At 37.7% G+C, this 18,649-nt stretch overlaps 1 protein-coding gene across 1 annotated transcript; it reads right to left on the bottom strand.

Annotated features, from left to right (window-relative positions):
• Positions 1–6,125: 6,125 nt before the first annotated feature.
• LOC140498139 (olfactory receptor 1f45-like) lies at positions 6,126–7,067 on the bottom strand. Its single transcript, XM_072599427.1, has one exon. It carries the CDS (start codon positions 7,065–7,067, stop codon positions 6,126–6,128), a length of 942 nt encoding a protein of 313 aa, XP_072455528.1.
• Between the last annotated feature and the right edge of the window lie 11,582 nt (positions 7,068–18,649).

Raw genomic sequence — 18,649 nt, 5'->3', positions numbered from 1 at the left:
CTTTGAAAACCCTGACTGCAATCTCCCTTTCTAATCTTATTGTGCACCATTCCCTGTCAGTCACTCTTCAATACACCCAAACTGATCTTCTTGCTGTTTCTCACATATCACCCTCCTCGTCCTATCTCTATCTCTTTGCATTGATTGTGCCTCAGTCTTCCAATGAACCATAAGCCTCTCTAGAATGATCAATTCATAGCTCCACTGGGGGCTATTTGTGTACGTTCTTTCCACAGCACCTCCAACATGGACTATTCACATGTTTGTTATCATTTTCAATTTGATTGGTTTGATAGGAAGCTTCAGATTTGTATTGATTTTCATTTCATTTCCTGCTTGTGACAAAAAGTAATCTTTGATGTGGTTGATTATAGTCCTCCAAAAACAGACGTTAGATCATGAAGCATAGGACACCAGAGTTGGAAGGGGGTCTTAGAACACAGAACAGAAGACATTATCACTGAGAAGGACCTTCCGAGATGGAATACATATTTTCCTGGTGACCAGTGTTCTCATATGACACATTGTCACAGTATTACAGATCTGGAGCCTGAGAGAGTTATTAGTCATCTGCTCCCAACCTTTCATTTTATACATGAGGAATCAGTAACAGACAGGTTAAGAGATTTCCTCATTCTCACATAGATAGGAGGAAACAGAACTAATATTCAAATCCAAGTCCTCTGACCCCAAATCCAGTGCTCCTAGGATTCCTATTAGAATCCAAAGAAAATGATGTTACCACCAGGGAATGTCTTTCCTTCACAGTCACATAGATGTTTGGGGGTTGTTCTTCCATATTGCTGCTTCCTCTTTGACTGCTTTCATGACCCTTGCACTTTTGATTTTCTTGAATTCATGCCTCTAGCAGCGCTCAGAATTTGTGTACTCTGCTATGGATCTTTTTCATTGTTATCCACTGATACTCCTGTGTTCTATGATTCTAGTCTCTCTAGTCTCCCAGAAATTCAAAATATTTCCCTATTCCAGGGGATTATGATTCCTTTATTTCTAAAATTCCTAATAAGCTGAATTACAGCTTAAAATGAAATTCTTACCACTGAATGCCTGTTTTCTTATTCTGGAGTTCTTCTGATCCCAGGCCTCATATACAAGAGTTCTTCAAGGAGTCTAGCAGAACAATTATTCCCTCATAGGGGTATGTAGAGTATGTAATAGGACTAGCACCTCTCGTGTGAAGGCTCATTGAGCCCTTTTTAGGGCTACTCATCCACATGTGGTGTCCACTTGACACCCAACTCTCAGCTGTGGTTACAAAAAGCTGTAGGATGCACAGCAGTCACACTCTATTAAACCATCTTGGTAGATGGGCCAAATCAATTTGAGGGGAACCAATAAGCCTCAAGTCTGTTGGTGAGTTAAGAGTATGACTACCCCAAGTATGTGAAGACTTCCCTTGGTGAAACAGGAGGAGAACAATTTGTTCCAATGGTGATGCAGGCAGCTGAAACAGGCACTGTGGAGTGCTTAGATATTGAAGATGCCGAAGTCAATGCATCCTGTGGTATCAGCAATCATCTTTATTTTTGTCTTGTCACTGGACTTCAATGACTCTGGAGGAGAGAGTGAGGCTGACTAGTGTGCAATTTTTCCTCACTTAAATCCTATTCATGACAGAGTCCAGATATCACTCCTGATGTCATCGATCTTCAAAATCAAAGGACAAACAACAACAATGTTCCCTTAAGTTTTACGAGGAAGTCTTCTTCCAATTCCACTTTGTTTTATAGTGATTTAAAAGTGTCAAATACCTTTTTCTACAAAATCTATATCATGTCTCTCCTACCTGTGTATTTGACACTTCTTATGAATATCATGATAAGCAGCAGTTATAATAATAAACATTTATGTAGCGACTACTATGCAAAACACATTATAAAATTTCATATTTGACCCTCACAATAGCCCTAGGAGGTAGTTGTTATTATTATCCTCTTTTTACAGTTGGGGAAACTGAGGGAAATAGAGGTTTAAGTGACTTGCAAAGGAATATACACTTAGTAAGTGTCAGAAGACCAATATGAAGTCAAGTTTTTGACTTCAGACTCAGAGCTCTCCCCATTGAACTACCTGTTTGCCTATATACTCTCTTTTCTCTCTCACAATTTCTCCAGGTTCCTCATATTCCAGTCTGGAAAAATTCTGTGAAAACAAGGGAAACTCCTGTCAACCCTCCCCTCACTTAATGCATCACTCCTAACAGAGAAGAGAGAGATTTGTATTGCCTGCAAAGCATAGAATTTTATTGCAGAAAGGATTTGATTCCCAAGAGCATAGATTTTTGGAGCTGGAAAGCATTGTAGCCCTTATGAGACTAGAGTATGAAGAGAGCCTCATACATGTAATTTCAGATTTGAAAGACAATTTTTGTTGTTGTTGTACAGTTATGTCCAGTTTGTCCTGACCCAATCTGGGGTTCTCTTGAAAAAAATACTGTAATGGTTGCCATTTTCATCTCCAGTTCATTTTACAGATGAGGAGCAGAGGCAAACACGGTGAAATGACTTACCCAGGGTTGTATAGCTAGCAGGTATCTTAGGTCAGATTTGAATTTGGAAAGATGCATGTCTAACCTGAAAGGAGCTTTAAAACAAAGAACCCATGAAGTTAGAGCATGAATCATGAAATGTCAGAAGGAAAATCTCCGAAGATTAGTTAAAGTTCCTTGGCTCTATGTGCCCCCTGCAACCCAGGCAGCTTCTGTTTACAAGACACTCCTGCTCCACAAGGAGCCATATTTATTCCTAAGTAACCTGATATCAAAGCAAAGGGTCAGACTTCTTTGTCTATGGTTCTGTCCTCTTTCAACCAGAGAAATTCCTGGACAATCTCAAAAACAAGTTAAGTAAAGGCTCATGTCTGGTGTTTCACCACATGTGAACAAAAAGCACCTTTTCAAAAGCTATTCAATGTACAATCTTCATATTTGGTACAGAATAGTGCTTTATCCCCCCTCACCACAAATCTCTGAAAGACCTGATGACTTCAGTATGAGGTCATTGTATGAATAAATAGGAAAATATAACAGATATGAAATGGCTCATTTCATTCATTATACTCCCCAGAAATAGTAATGTCATCTTTGAGGTACTTTGAGGTACTTCTCAATGCTTATTTTGAATTCATCTCAGATCTGCACTGTCCTAGTAACTCAGAAGTTTCTGCTCTTAGGGACAACACAAGGAATGCCTTTCTTTAGTCCTTCAGTTATAGGATCATCCTATTCCTGGTGGTCTTTTCCTGTGAGAAGTGTACCGTTTATTGCATTCTTCTTTTGGGCACCTAGTACCTGGCTCAGAAACTCTGTAATTCAAAAAGCCAGTTAGATAGAACTGTGGACCTCATGCTGGATATGAAATCAAGAAAATATGAGTTTGAATTTCACCTCAAACCCTTTCTCACTGTGTGACCCTGGATAAGTCACTTTGCTTTTATCTGCTTCACTTTACTCATCTATAAAATTAGGATAATGATGGCATCTATCTTTATGAGGGTCAAATGAAAATACATAGGTTAAAGACCTTGTGAGTTTTAAAGCACTTTTATAAGAATTAGCTAACACTCCTGCCATCTTCTTCCCTCCCTCTCCTTTCTTTGTGTGCCTCTCTCCTCCTTCCTTTCTCTGACTCTGTCTTTCTCTCTCTTTGTCTCTGTCTGCCTGTCTTTGTCTCTTCAATGTCTACCTAGTGACTCTTCCCTTTCAACCTCTCTGTTTCTGCTGCTGGTGACACTGCAACCATACTGTCAGCAGTTAGACCACCACTTAATTGCCCAGGAAGGGGACAATGCCACCTGCTTTTCTAGAGCTCTTGTGACAAAGGAATTAGCTCAATTATGAGCATAATGTTTTTTGGGGAGATATGAAGTCTCACCTTGTGTCAGCAAGGGGGATATGCACCTGCTCCCCACCTTTCCGGTAACTCAGAGACATATTCTTGTGTCATATCTAACAGGAAGAGTAAGCATAAGTGGCAAGAATCACACTTTTGTCATCACCACTGAGTTCCAACTTAGAAGTCCATCAATGAGTTTTTCAGTATAAAATATAAAGTCTTGAATTATCAAGGACACCAGGAACCAGTCAGAGGGTGAACTTTCTTTGACATGTATGTATGTGTATGTTTGTGTGTATGTGTTTGCATGTGTGTGAAAGGATCCTTCAAACACATGAACCTGTAACAGACCCATCTGAAACTTTTGTGAACTTTACTAGGTTGCATACTGGTCACACTCCAGAGCGGGGAGTGGTTGGCCTAAGAAGGCTCTTGTCAGACTTTTATTTGTCATCATTGCACTGGACAGGGGGGAAATGAGAAATTCCTGCTATATCTTATCAGAAGTTCAAGGCAGAAAAACTTTTGGAAAAAGGCCCAAAAGAGAAAGGGTAGAGCTATTTCCCCAAATCTTCCATAGACTTCAGTGATGTTCCTTGCAAAGATTCTGTGTCCCCCTGCCTCACAATCATCAATTACATTTGAGACAACCCAACCACTGGGTACCAGTGAGGAGTTGTCTGAATTATCTTAGTATAGTACATGTTAGTCAGAAAGGAGACATAGTGTATATCTACTTCCATAGTGAGAGGTGCCTAATCTCACAAAGCATGGGTTTCTAATGGGCTCATTCATATTACTTATGGAATAGGAAACTGTGCACTGGGGAAAGTCCCTTGTTCAACCCTCAATAACACTCTGCATTTGATGCTTCCTCTACAATGCTGCTGAATGCTACTGGAGAAAACTACTACCCTACTGGAGGTCAATCATAACAATATGTTGGACTACTATGATAACCACCATCATTTTGGTCTTCTGACTCCAATTTCTTCCTCCCCAATCTATTGCCCATGTAACTAACCAAGTGATCATCTCAGAACCCAGATCTTACTATATGACTCTTTTGTTCAATAATCTCCAGTGACTTCCTATTCCCAATAGGATTAAATACATATTTGTCTGTTTGGCTTTTAAAGTCCTTCACAAACTAACTCCTGTTGCTCTTTCTAGTCTTATTGTACATGATTCCCTTTCAGTCACTCTTCAACACACCCAAACTATCTCTGTCCCTTTGCACAGATTGTACCTCATTCTTCAGATACACAGAAGTACTCTTTAACATGGTTGAGTCAATTAACAATTACACTAATGTGCTATTTGTGCACCTTTGTTTCCATAGCTCCTCTAACACTGAATATTCAAATATTTGTTATCATTTTCAGTTTTCTGGGTGTGATATGAAGACTCTCATTTTTGTACTGATTTTGATTTCATTTCTTGTTTGTGACAAAGATTAATCTTTACATGGTTGGTTATAATTTGTAGTGTTTTTTTTATACCTGTTTGTTTAGAGATTTCCTTATTGATGGGAAATTATTTCTTTTCAGGTCTTTGCTACCACAGAAGGAGAATTATTAATATTTTGTTTGTATATGAAGCTTTTCTTCATATTCAGTGATTTCCTTAAGGTATTTGTCCAGCTTTGGATACTATGGGTCAAAGATACTTTAGTTACTCCAGAGTCATTTTTAAAATTTTTAAAAAATTATTTTCTTTGAGATTTGTATGCTTTATACCTCTAAATGGGCTTTGTTTTTATTTTGTCTAGCTCTAGCAGCTGGGTGGTATGGTATTTAGAGTCACAGACCTGGACTCAGGAAGACCTGAGTTCAAATCTAACCTAACACATTTACTAATTGTATGATCCTGGGCAAATCACTTAACTTTTGTTTGCCTTAATCTTTTGGAAAAGGAAGTGGCAAACCACTCCAGTATCTTTGCCAGGAAAAGACCAAAAATGGTCACAAAGGGTCAGGCATGAAGGAGACAACTGAACAGCCACATAATGTACCAACTGAGTAAGGGTTCTTTTATAGATAAGGAAACTGAAAATCAGATTAACTCAGGGTTCCTCAGCCAGGAAATGGTAGACAAAGTAGATCTAGGCACTCTGACAACAGGTTTGGTGCTGTATCCATCACAGTACTCTGTTTCTTGGACAGGTTAGGGGTGAATAGTTCAAATCTTACACTAGTAAAGATTCATTGAGAACCTTTTGTCACAGCAGGGAAACTGCAGTATGAGAAAGCCCAGGAGGATGTCTCCTAGTCACAAAGTGAGACCTGACTTTCTGGTGAAGAGCATCCTCAGCGCTCCTTTCATATCATTGTTCCTTAGGCTATAGATGAAAGGGTTCAGCATGGGAGTGACCACAGTGTACATCACAGCTGATGCTGTGTCCTGTTGTGCTGTGTGGGTAGATGTTGGGTTAAAGTACACTCCAATGATTGTCCCATAGAAGAGACAGACCACAGTGATGTGAGAGCCACAGGTAGAGAATACTTTCCATTTCCCTTGAGCTGATGGGATCTTCAGCACAGTCACAAAAATATGAACATAGGAGATTAGAATACCAATGAATGGAATTATAGCTGTCACTTCTCCCATTGTGTAGATCACCAAATCATTAATGAAGGTATCTGAGCAGGCCAATCTTATCACCACATTGAGGTCACAGAAGAAATGATGAATTTCAGTGTGGCCACAGAATGAGAGTCGTGTCAGCAGAAGAGTATGAGTCAGGGCATTAGCAGAAGCCCAAAACCAGCACACTGTTACCAGAAGGACACAGACTTTTGGGGTTAAGACCATGTTATAGTGTAACGGTGCACAGATAGCCATGTAGCGGTCATAGGCCATGGAGAGAAGGAGCATACTGTCTACTATTGCAAACCAACTGAAGAAGAATACTTGTGCCAAGCAACTAATGTAAAGTATTGTTTTGTTCCCAGACAGATAATTAACCAACATCTTGGGGATGGTGGTGGAGGTGAAGCAGATGTCAACCAGGGACAAGTTGGTAAGAAAGAAATACATGGGGGTGTGGAGACGTGAGTCTGTCCTAATGGCCAGAATGATGAGCAAATTCCCCAGCCCTGAGATCAGATACATAATCAGGAACACAAGGAACAGGATCCTTTCCTGCTCTGGCTGTTCTGAAAAGCCCAGGAGGATGAATTCAGAGACTCTTGAATTATTTTCTCCTTCCATAGTTCTGTTTGGAAAAACATGTGGACAGAATGAAACAAAAATTTAAAACACCCCATTCAAGGTGATTTGAGGTGTTTCTTCCTTTATAGTCTATATAGCTAGAGTTAAAAGACACATAGGATAGTGTAAAAATATTTTCATTGAAGAAAATATCAAAGCTAATAAACTAAAATAGAAAATATTCAGAGAATCAAGAAAACATGCCCCACAATAACATCTGATAAATGCATAAAGATAAACAACATTTTTTAGAAAAAGGTCAAAATGCAAATAACCACATGAAACCATTCTCCATATCACTGATAATAAAAGAAATGTAAATGGAAAGAATTCTTAGTTTTCACTTCACTGTCTGAAAGTTGGCAAAGATGACAGAAGTTAATAATGTTCAGTGCTGGAGGTTCTGTGGGAAGATAAACATGGTTATGTTCTTTAGAATTGTTCAAGGTATTTGATCAAAATGTTCATGTCCTTTGTCTCAGAGATTCCAATGCTAGGCATCTATCCTAAGGATGGCAAAGGCCACAGTAAAGACAATAAAACAAACAAACAACCAAAAACAAAAGACAACCCAAATTCATAACACCATCCTTTGTGGTGGAAAATACCTGAAAACAATGTCAATTCATGACTATTGATCCTGGTGGTTTGTTATCCTTTTGTCTTGCTCTATGAAGTACTTTCTTAATATTTTTTCTTTAATTTTTATTTAGAAGAAAATTAAAGACCAGGAATCACACAACTAGGAAGTAGTAGAAGAAGATTTAGTACCATGCATGCTGACAAATGGTTCTATGCTGTATCAGAATGCTATTTGCGTAGGTCAAGAGTTAAAAGATTGAATTTCAAAGTACAGAAAAGTCATTGGAAGAAATAGAGAGGTAAAGGAACTCACTGACCAGAGATGTCACAATCAGACCAACATTTTACAAAACAGTTACTTTAAATTCTAAATTAACAATTGCAAGAGCCATCAGCCCAGGTTTATAATTGGTTGATTTGGCTTATTTTTATTTATCAAAATTGAGGATTCAATCTGGAAAGGAGGGGTGGAAAATTACTCTAGTGGTCATGGAATGTGTATCTAATGTTTAAGGACCAGTCAACTTGAGTTAAGAGAATTTCTCTACTAGATTGTGCACAGGATGAGATTTTCTAATTACAGCACCACTCAAATGAAGTTATAGAGGAATTATAATCTATATTAATGGAGGGAGTGTTATATACATGAGATGATAGATCCTTAAAATGTAGTACCCAGAGGAATTTAAGATTCAGTCAGTCATCTCTGTCATTTTGATTTCAAAATTTTATTTTTATGAGGATAGTATCATTTGCTTGGTTTCTTGATAGTATTTGCTGCATAGAGCCATGTTACCCTGTAATCCTTTGTATTGGATAAGAAGATTTGAATCTGGAAACAATACTAGCTATTGGTATAAGACACAGAAAGGTTCCTCCATGTCCTTTTTGAAGCACCTGATATCATGATAACATATTAAATAGATTTATAAAATTTTTAAATATATGAGAGAGCAACAAGTTTCATGTGTACTCTACTATTTCTGCATTATGAGAGAACCATGTATTCTGAGATTATAAAACTGCAATAGTAATAGTTATTCATGTGCTTCTTTCCTTTGAAAGCAGAAATTTTGCCTTGGAAATAACCAGACCTCCTAACTGATAGAAATACCAAATAGTATGCCAACATCTGATCAATAATTGGTACATACACCTTTCATATATGGATCTTTGGAATCCTGGGATTTGGGCAACAGGTACTATTTTTGAGACTAAAAATTGGGTTGAGGTATTTCAACCTTATGAGAATGTTAATAGTGTGGGATGCTATTAAGTGGTTTAAAGAAATATGTGTAGAGAATATCATTGAAGTGAGAGAGCAGGGGACTTGAACACATACAGACAAGTGTACACACATGCATATTATACCTGGGAAGTGATTTTCTGCTTTCCAATAAAGGTCTTGTAGATATTGTTTTCATTGCTTTCCATTTTCTTGTTAGTATTTGAGATACTCCCAGAATTTGTAAGAAATACAGGCCAGGAAGCATAAGAGAAGTAAAGAACCAATAATTCACAGGGGAGAACAACCTGAAAGGGAGCCTGTAGTCAGGCCAGGACCACAACCTCAGAGGTCTATAAAAATGCACAAAGTGTAGGTGAGTAGCAAGATGAATCCTTGTAATAGGATGCACATTTCACACTGTATCATTGAGACTTGGTGGGAAGAGATCCATGGATACGATGACTTTGTTTTGATATATCTCATACAAAAGGACAAAAGACATAAAGACATGGATGGTCAAACAGCACCAGATACATAGACAGTATACTTATGGGAGGAAATCTAGGAAACAGATGAGAGGAACAAGATGGATTCAATTATTATTGCTATTTGGATGATTCTCAAATCCTCTTCCTCAGCCTTAACCTCTCTCTTGACCTCTAGTTTCCTGTCATTTTTTTCTACTTTTTAAAAAATTTGTTTTCAGTTTTCTACAATCACTTCTATAAGTCTTTGATTTTCTCCTCCTCTCCTCTCCTTACTCCCCCCTCCCTCCCCTAAATGGTAGACAATCTTATATGGGTTCTACATGTACATTCTTATTAAACACATTTTCTCAATGGTCATGTTGCACAGAAGTAAAATGAATGGTAGAAACCATGCGAAAAACTAAAACAAAACAAAACATAACACAAGAGAAAATATTCTGCTTCATTTTGCATTCTAATTCCATAGTTCTCTCTGTGGATGTGGACGGCATTTTGCCTCCAGAGTCCTTCAGAAATGTTTTAAGTTCTTTCATTGCAATGAAGTACTAAATCTACCAGAAAAATGCCTCACACACTGTGGTTGTAGCTGTGTACAAATTTCTCCTGGTTCTGCCCCTTTTCATCAGAATCAGTTTGTATAAGTTTTTCCAGGCCTCTCTGAAGTCCTCCTCTTCATCATTTCTTATAGCAAAAGAGAATTTCATTACATTCATATACCACAATTTATTTAGCCATTCTCCACTTGATGGGCATCCCCTCGATTTCCAGCTTTTGGCTACCACTAAGAGAGCTGCTATAAATATTTTGGTACATGGGGGACCCTTTTCCATTTTTATGATCTCTTGGGGATGCAGTCCTAGAAGCAGTATTGCTGGATCAAAGAGTATGCACATTTTTGTAGCCCTTTAGGCATAACTCCAAATTGCTCTCCAGAATAGTTGGATCAGCTCACAGCTCCACCAGCAATGAATTAGTATTCCAACTCTCTCACATACTCTCCAACATTTATCATCATCTTGTTTTGTCATGTTAGCCAATCTCATAGGTGTGATGTAGTATCTCAGAGTTGTTTTGATTTGCATCTCTCTAATCAATAAGTTATTTAGAACATTTTTTCATATGACTATAGATAGCTTTGGTTTCTTCCTCTGAAAACTGTCTGTTCATATCCTTTCACCATTTATCAATTGGGGAATGGCTTGTATTCTTCTACATTTGAGTTAGCTCTCTATGTATTTTAGAAATAAGGCCTTCATCACAGATACTAGTTGCAAAAATTTTTTCCCAGTTTTTTGCTTCCCTCCTAATCTTAGTTACATTGGGTTTATTTGTGCAAAAAATTTTCAATTTAATGTAATCAAAATTATCCATTTTGTACTTCATTATGGTCTCTATCTCTTGTTTGGTCACAAATTTCTCCATTCTCCACAAATGTGGCAAAAACACTATTCCTTGGTTGCCTAATTTTTTTATAGTATCAATCTTTATACCTAGATCTTGGACCCTTTTGGACTTTATTCTTCTGTACAATGTCAGGCATTGGTCTATGCCTAGTTTCCACCACACTTATCCAGTTTTCCCTGCCTTTTTTGTTGGACAGTGAGTTCTTATCCCAGTAACTGGGAACCTCGTGTTTATCAAACACTAGATTGCTATATTCGTTGACTACTGTGTCTTGAGTACCTAACCTATTCCACTTGGGTACCCTTCTCTTTCCTAGCCAGTACCAAGTGGTTTTAATATTTTCTGCTCTATAATACAATTTGAGATCTGGTAGAGCTAGGCCACCTCCCCTAGAATTTCTTTTCATTATTTTGCTTGATATTTTGGACCTTTTGTTCTTCCAGATGAATTTTGATACTATTATTTCTATCTGCAAAAAGTAATCATTTGATAGTTTGATTGGTATGGCACTGAATAAGCAAATTAATTTAGATAGAATTGTTGTTTTTATATATTGGCTTGGCTCACCCATGAGCAGCTGATGTTTTTCCAATTATTTAGATCTGACTTTATTTGTGCGAAAAGTGTTTTATAATTGTGTTCATATAGTCCCTGGGTTGGTTTTTGCAGGTAGACTTCCAAATATTTTATAGTGTCTACTATAGCTTTAAGTGGGATTTCTCTTTCTATCTCTTGCTATTGGGCTTTGTTAGTAATGTATAGAAATGCAAAAGATTTGTGTGGGTTCATTTTGTACTCTGCAACTTTGCCGAAGTTGTTTGTTATTTCAAGTAGCTTTTTACTTTATTCTGTGGGATTCTCTAATTCTATCATCATATCATCTGCAAAGAGTGGTAACTTAGTTTCTTCTTTGCCTATTCTAATTTCTTCAGTTTCTTTTTCTTCTCTTATTGCTATAGCTAACATTTCTAATACCATATTGAATAATTGTGGTGATAATGGACATCTTTGTTTCACCCCCGATCTTATTGGAAATGCATCCAACTTATACCCATTATATATAATGCTTTTTGAAGGTTTTAGGTAGAGACTGCTTATTATTTTATGGAAAGTTCCATTTATTCCTATGTTCTCTGGTGTTGTCAGTAGGAATGAGTGTCATATTTTGTCAAAAGCTTTTTCTGCATCTGTTGAGATAATCATGTGGTTTCTGTTAGTTTTGTTGTTGATATGATCAATAATGTTAATAGTTTTCATAATACTGAACCAGCCCTGCACTCCTGGTATAAATCTTACCTGATCATAATGTATTATTCTTGTGATAAGTTGCTGTATTCTTTTTGCTAAAATCTTAATTAAAATTTTTGCATCTATATTCATTAGAGAAATTGGTCTGCAACGTTCTTTCTCTGTTTTAACTCTTCCTGGTTTAGGTATCAAAACCATATTTGTATCATAAAAAACAATTTGGGAGGAATTTTTTCCCCAGTTTTCCCTAGTGTCCTACATAGTATTGGAATTAACTGTGTGCTACTCTTCCTGATCCCATTTGAGGTTTTCTTAGCAGAGATGCTGACATGGTTTGCCACTTCTTTCTCTAGTTCACTTTATAGATGAAGAAACTGGGACAAAGAAGCTTAAGCGACTTACCCAGGGTCACATAGCTTGCAAGTGTGAGAGAACAGATACCTTAAACTCAACACATCCAATACTGTCTTCTTCCCTCTGCCTAAACCTCCTTTTCTTCTAGACTTCATTATTGTTGCAAGTTACCACCATGCTCCCAGTCACCATTCCTCACTCTCTCTCACCCCACTCCAGCACATATAAATCTTTTTCCAAGCCCCATCAATTTTAACTTTGTGATGTCTCTCTTATGTACCGCCTTCTTCCCTGTGATGCTGCCCTCATGCTGATTCAGGCCCATCTCACCTCATACCTGGGTTGTTGCTCTAGACTGCTTCCTGTCTTCCTGCCACAAGTCTCTCCTCATTCCAGTCCTCTCAGTCAACAAATAGATATTCCTAAAGGGCCAGATTAACCATGACACTTCTTTATTAAAAACTCAAATGGCTTCCTATTATTTCCAAGATCAAATAAAAAATCCTCTATTTGATTTTCAAAGCTCTTCATAAACCTGGTCCTCTCCTACCTTTCCCTTTCTCTTACACCTTACTTCCTTATTCTCTCCATTTTGTGATCCAGTGACTTTGATCTCTTTGCTATTCCTTACAGATCCTTCATCCTCTAATTAAGGGCATTTTCACTGATTGTCCCACATGCCATTCTCTACCTCCTCATCTTTACCTTCTAGTTTTCTTGAATTCCTTCAAATCTTGGTTAAAATAGTATCATGAGCTCAACCATACAGTTCACCCACACTTGAACAGAAATACCCTCTAGAATATTCTCATAAATGATCAAGTCACCTGCACTTAAAAACTTTCAGAGATAAGGCACCCACAATATATGAAGGAGGATTATTTCATTTTACTCATATCTAGACCATATCTCTCCTTACTGTCCACAGAAAGACATTGCAAAAGCTTTCCTAAAATATAAATGAGCTAAACCTGTGACTTTTTGTAGGAATTGACCCCAAGCCTTTCCAGTTCAAAGCCCATAGCTCTGTTCAGTAGACCATGCCAACTGTAATCTGTTATTTTGAGTTGGGGAGAAGTAAGTCCTTCATGATTTCTGTAAGCCAATAGACATATGGAAGTTAATCATGATGCTGACTAAGGATGCTTTGGGGAGTGAGATAAGACAAGAAACTCTGAAAGTGACAATTTCTTTATCCCTGTCTGGAAATTGTATTCCTCTATAAAGTTTCAGATTTTAGGAACAGTCATCATTGTGAAGGAGAAAGAATATCGGAATGAACCTCAAGAGATCCACATTGGAGCCCATATCTTCCACTAATAGATTCTGTTACTTGGATCAGCTTTTCCTCCTGGTAGCTGAATTTTCACAAATTGGTCTTTATGTCATCTCCATGCCTAATAGTCTATGGCATAAGGTGCCATCCAGCTCTCATATTACAGCTTTAATATTCTATACTTTCTGGTCTCAAATTCTTTTCAACTCTACCATTCAGTTTTTCTGTGCTGTAAGGCTCTTCTAGCATCAATTACCTCTATTCTAAAGTGGTGATGTCAAACTCAAAATGAAATAGGTCCACTAATTCACACACAATGATTCCTCTATGCTACATAATGACTTACTTTCAAAATGTAATGCTATTTATGTTTTATTATGTTTTTATTTATTTTTTAAAAATATTTCCTAATTACAGTTTAACCTGGTTCTGATAGTACTTTTGAGAGTTGGGGGCCTTAAGCCTCCTGCCTTGATGGTTGGACATCTCTGTTAAAAACCTCTCTTGGCAGCTATGCTCTATACTCTCAAAGACTTTCTGTCTTTGACATTTTTTGCTTCAAGGGATCTTGCAGTTCTGAATTCCCTGATTTTTCAAACAACCTAGTGTCACAAACCACTGCCTCATCTTACAAATGATGCAACTAAATTAAAGAACCATTAAGTTCCATGTCCGTGTCCATGCCTGTGGGAGACTAACTGGTAGGCTATTTTTAGACCTATGTATCTGACATTCTATGTTCTAAGTTCCTTCTGAGCCTGAACATTTCATATTCCAAAGTCTTCTCTAGCCCTACTCATACTTTAAATCCTTTCTGTCTTTGAAATCCTATGTTCTATGTGCCAACAGCCCATCCATTTCTGTCTTTGTGTATTCTCGTATCCCTTTTAGGAATAAGTTTTTGAGATTAATTGAAGCCCATGAGATTAATTGAAGCCCATTGACAGTATTTTGTGTAAGACTGAACTTCAAATCAATAGAAAGGGCCCTCCATGTATGTACTTACTTGGCTGATTTTCCTGTATCTTCTCTTCTGTACTTGAAGGACCAAGATGTTGCCTTCCCTAAACCTCTACTTTCAGATATACTTCAAATAGTTAAGTAACCCAAGCAGTGGGTTCTTAGTTTTGGGCAAGCAAACCAAGTCTAGAATTCATATGGTTGAATTCCCACACAGATGTTCATATTCCTAACAATACAGCATAGTCTCTTTCCTTTTGTGATATTCTTCTTTCCTCTTTTGTGAATGGAGAGAGGAGTAGGTTGAATATCACATTTTAGAACATAACATATTCTTGTGGAAAGGTAATTGTGAGAGTAAAACCCTTTCCATTGACATATTGCCAGCCTATCTGTTCTTCTTACATACATGAGTATGCAAGAAGTCCCACCACCGAGGGACTTCTGTCTGTGCTCCATGCCTTGAATATTCTGCTTTCTCATCTCTGCCTGTTGGAATTCCCAATTTCTTTTCAAATTCAGCTTGACCACTTTTTATGTGAAACCTCTCCTGACGTATTTAGCAGCCAACTCAGCTGGTTGTCTCTTTCCTCTCCCAAACCACTTCTCACTTATTTTCCTTTATTTTGTAAATATTTGCATATGTCCATGCCATCTCCACAGTTATAATGAAGGCTCTTTGAGGGTAGGGATTATTGCCCTTTTTTCCTGGGTCCCAGTAGTTTGTACATCACCTGTCACAAAGAGTTATTTAATAAACATTTACTGAGAGATTGACTCTGAGCCCCCTCCCACTTCTAAATTTGGTTTTTGAAAAAAGTTTCCTTTCCTACTTAGTCTAACGTTTTCTTTTCTAAGTTCTAAAGTTCCTTTCAATATTAATAATCTATGAACTATGTGTGAGGGTCATGTTGGACTCTATTATTATATGTCCTACATTCTAAAGTCCCTCCCAGTTTGAATATTTTATACTCAAAGAAACTCTTCAGTTAGTCAGTCAGTCAGTCAGTGAGTGTTTATTGCTATGTGGCAGACTCTGTGATAAGTACTGGGAATATAAAGGCAAAGAACAGTCTCTGCTGTCAAAGAGCTTCCACTTTCATGGGGCAAACAGTATGCAGACAAAAATGTGCAAACTGGATATATACAGGAACAATTGTGGGGAGTCTCAGTGGAAAAGCACCTGGATTAAGTACAACTAGAAAAAGCATCTTTTAGAAGAAAGGACTTTGGCTGTGCCTTGAAGGGAGTCATGAAAATTGGGAGGTGGAGATGAGATTGGAGAGAGTTCTAGGCCTGGGGACCAGGCAGTGAAAATGCTTATATTCAGAGAGGCTTTTATGTGAGGAAAAACAAAGAGGTCAATGTTACTAGATTTCAGAGTACCTACAGAGGTGTTAGATGAAAGAAGCTGTGAAAATTGGAAAAGATTCAAATCATGAATGGTTTTAAAAGCCAGGCAGAAAGTTTTATATCTGATCTCAAAACCAACTGAGATTCACCCCAATAGAGGAGTGATATGGTCAGACCCATACCTTAGGAAGATAACTTTGACAGCTGAGTGGAGGTTGAACTGGAGTTAGCAGAGACTTTAGACAGGGAGACTAACCAGCAATTTATTTTCTGTCCTATGCAGCTGACATTCCATGTACTACATTACTTTTAAACTTGAATATTATACAAAATATAATATATATACACATAGTATATATGAAATATTATTTAACATCTCCTCCAGGTCTACTCATAATTTAAGTCCCTTCTGTTTTTGAAATCCAGTATCCTGTGTTCTATCAGGCCGTCTTGTTCTGATATGCTGACATTCTACCTTCTCAAATCCCCGTTAGCAATAAGTTTCTGTGATTCTTTGATCCACATTCCCAACATTACTTTGGGTGAGACTGACCTTCAAATGAACCAAAAGTATACTCTGCCTATGCAGTTACTTGGTCGTTTGGCCTGGATCTTCTCTTCTGTTCTTGAAGGACCAAACTATTGCCTCCCTGGGCCTCTGCTGACTGATAAGTTTCAAAGAGGTATCTAGTTCAAACTATGGGTTCTTCTAGGAGCAAGAGGTCTTGAAGCTTTGAATGAGGGGTGATGTCCACGAGAGTAGGAGTCTACTTTCTTCTCTAGGAAAAATGCTGCAAGGCATTCATTGTATGTAGTTTACAGGGCATTCCTGGACCCAGGGATCCAATTCCCTGAGCTCCTGGTTAGAGAGAAACACTAGGTAATTGTCCATACCATTCTGAGCTCTGTTTCCTTTGGGGCAGAATTTGACTTAAGTTTTAAAATTCGTTTTCACCACAATGCTCTCCCAGTAACACTGAAGGTTCCCTGTATTTCTAGTTTTCTTCCAGGAAAGGGAGTTTAGATCTTGAAGCACAGAAAGTTTGAACTGGCACAGGTCTTAGTACAGAGATTATAAAATATCCATGCTAGGAAAGGTCATAAGAAATAGGATGTACATACATTCCACGTCAGAGTCTTACATGGGCCATAAAATCACATGATCAGATATCTAGCCCTGGAAAGAATCTCAGAGGCCATCTATTTAGTCCAAATGATTCATTTTAGAATTGAAGAAACTGTATTTTAGGTTAAGTGATGTACCCAAAAGCAAACAGATATATCCCAGAAAGATCCTTTTAAACCATGCTATCTAATCTCGGCATCAGTTCTCTTTGCCCTGGATCTCGTTGTCTCCCCCAGTCATGTGAAAGACCACTAAGAGACTGATTGCTCTTTGGTCTTCTTACTTTTTTAGTTCATTCCTTTCACCCAGATAAACCAGAAATTTCTCTGTTTGACAACACTCCAACTCAGGTGTAGTGACCAACTTCCCTTCTCAGGGCACAGATTCACAGCTGAAAATGCAGGCTGATGGGATCATAGATTTACTGTTGAAAGTTAGTAATTAAGGAAACTGAGCCTTAGAGAAGTTAGAGAAATTTCCTAAGATAACATAGTTCACAAGTAAAAGAGCTAAGTTTTAAATGATGATTCTTTGAATGAAAATCCTGGGTACTTAGAACCCATTTCAGAGTTTGTAAAATATAAAAGTATTAGTACTAAGTAACTTTCCCCCAGAGGCCTGCCCAATCTCATTTACTTACCGGTTGCTTTTCCATATTGGTGCTCTCCTTCATGGCTTCTTTCTCTCTCTGTACCCCATTGATTTCTAATATTTCTGTTACGATTATTGGCGTAGTCTTAATTTCCCAGAAGGTGGCCAGAGTTCCCTTTCTCAGGGGACCAGCTGTTTGTATCTCAAATGACCACAGCTGAAAACAGAAAATTAGTTTCTTCTTTCTTTCCTTCCTTCCTTCCTTCCTTTCTTCCTTTCTTTCTTTTTTCCTTCCTTTCTTTCCTCCTTATTCACCTCATTTTTCTCCTCTTTTCTTGCTCCTATTTATTTTATTTCCTCATTAATAATTGTTTCTTTCATAATCTCTAACATCTCCACAAAATACTACAGCCTCTTTTACAAAAACAGGTATACATAATCAAGGAAAACAAAGTCCCATGTCCCAAAACATGTGGCTCATTTTGATTATATATATATATTTTTTTTTTCCAAGAGGAAATGAGTAGGTAGCCTAGTTCATCATTTGTCTTCTAGAATCGTTGTTAGTCAGTGTTATGAGTAAAGATCATAACCATTTCAAAGCTGTCTTGTCTTACAATGTTGCCGTTATTATACAAAGTGTTTTCATAGATAGCCTTACCTCATTTTGCATCAATTCATTTTAGGATACTGTTGAATCATATGTTATAACTAAAGAACACTACTGTCAGAGACCTGGTGTAAGGAGTTGTTTTTCTCCCGTATGTATATAATCAAACAGTATCTTCAGGATGGTGTTGAGTATGAAGCAGATGATGACCAGGGACAAGTATATAAGGAAGAAGTACATGAGTGTGTGAAGGTGGGAATTCTGATCACCAGGATGATGAGCATGTTCCCTAGCCCTGTTATCAGGTAGATAAGCAGAAAGAAGAACAGGAATATCTTCTCCTCTGACTGGTGTGAAAAGCT

The sequence above is a fragment of the Notamacropus eugenii genome, chromosome 4, assembly GCF_028372415.1.
Source record: "Notamacropus eugenii isolate mMacEug1 chromosome 4, mMacEug1.pri_v2, whole genome shotgun sequence".
Taxonomy (NCBI): Eukaryota; Metazoa; Chordata; class Mammalia; order Diprotodontia; family Macropodidae; genus Notamacropus; species Notamacropus eugenii.
This window is presented reverse-complemented; position numbering and strand designations above follow the sequence as displayed.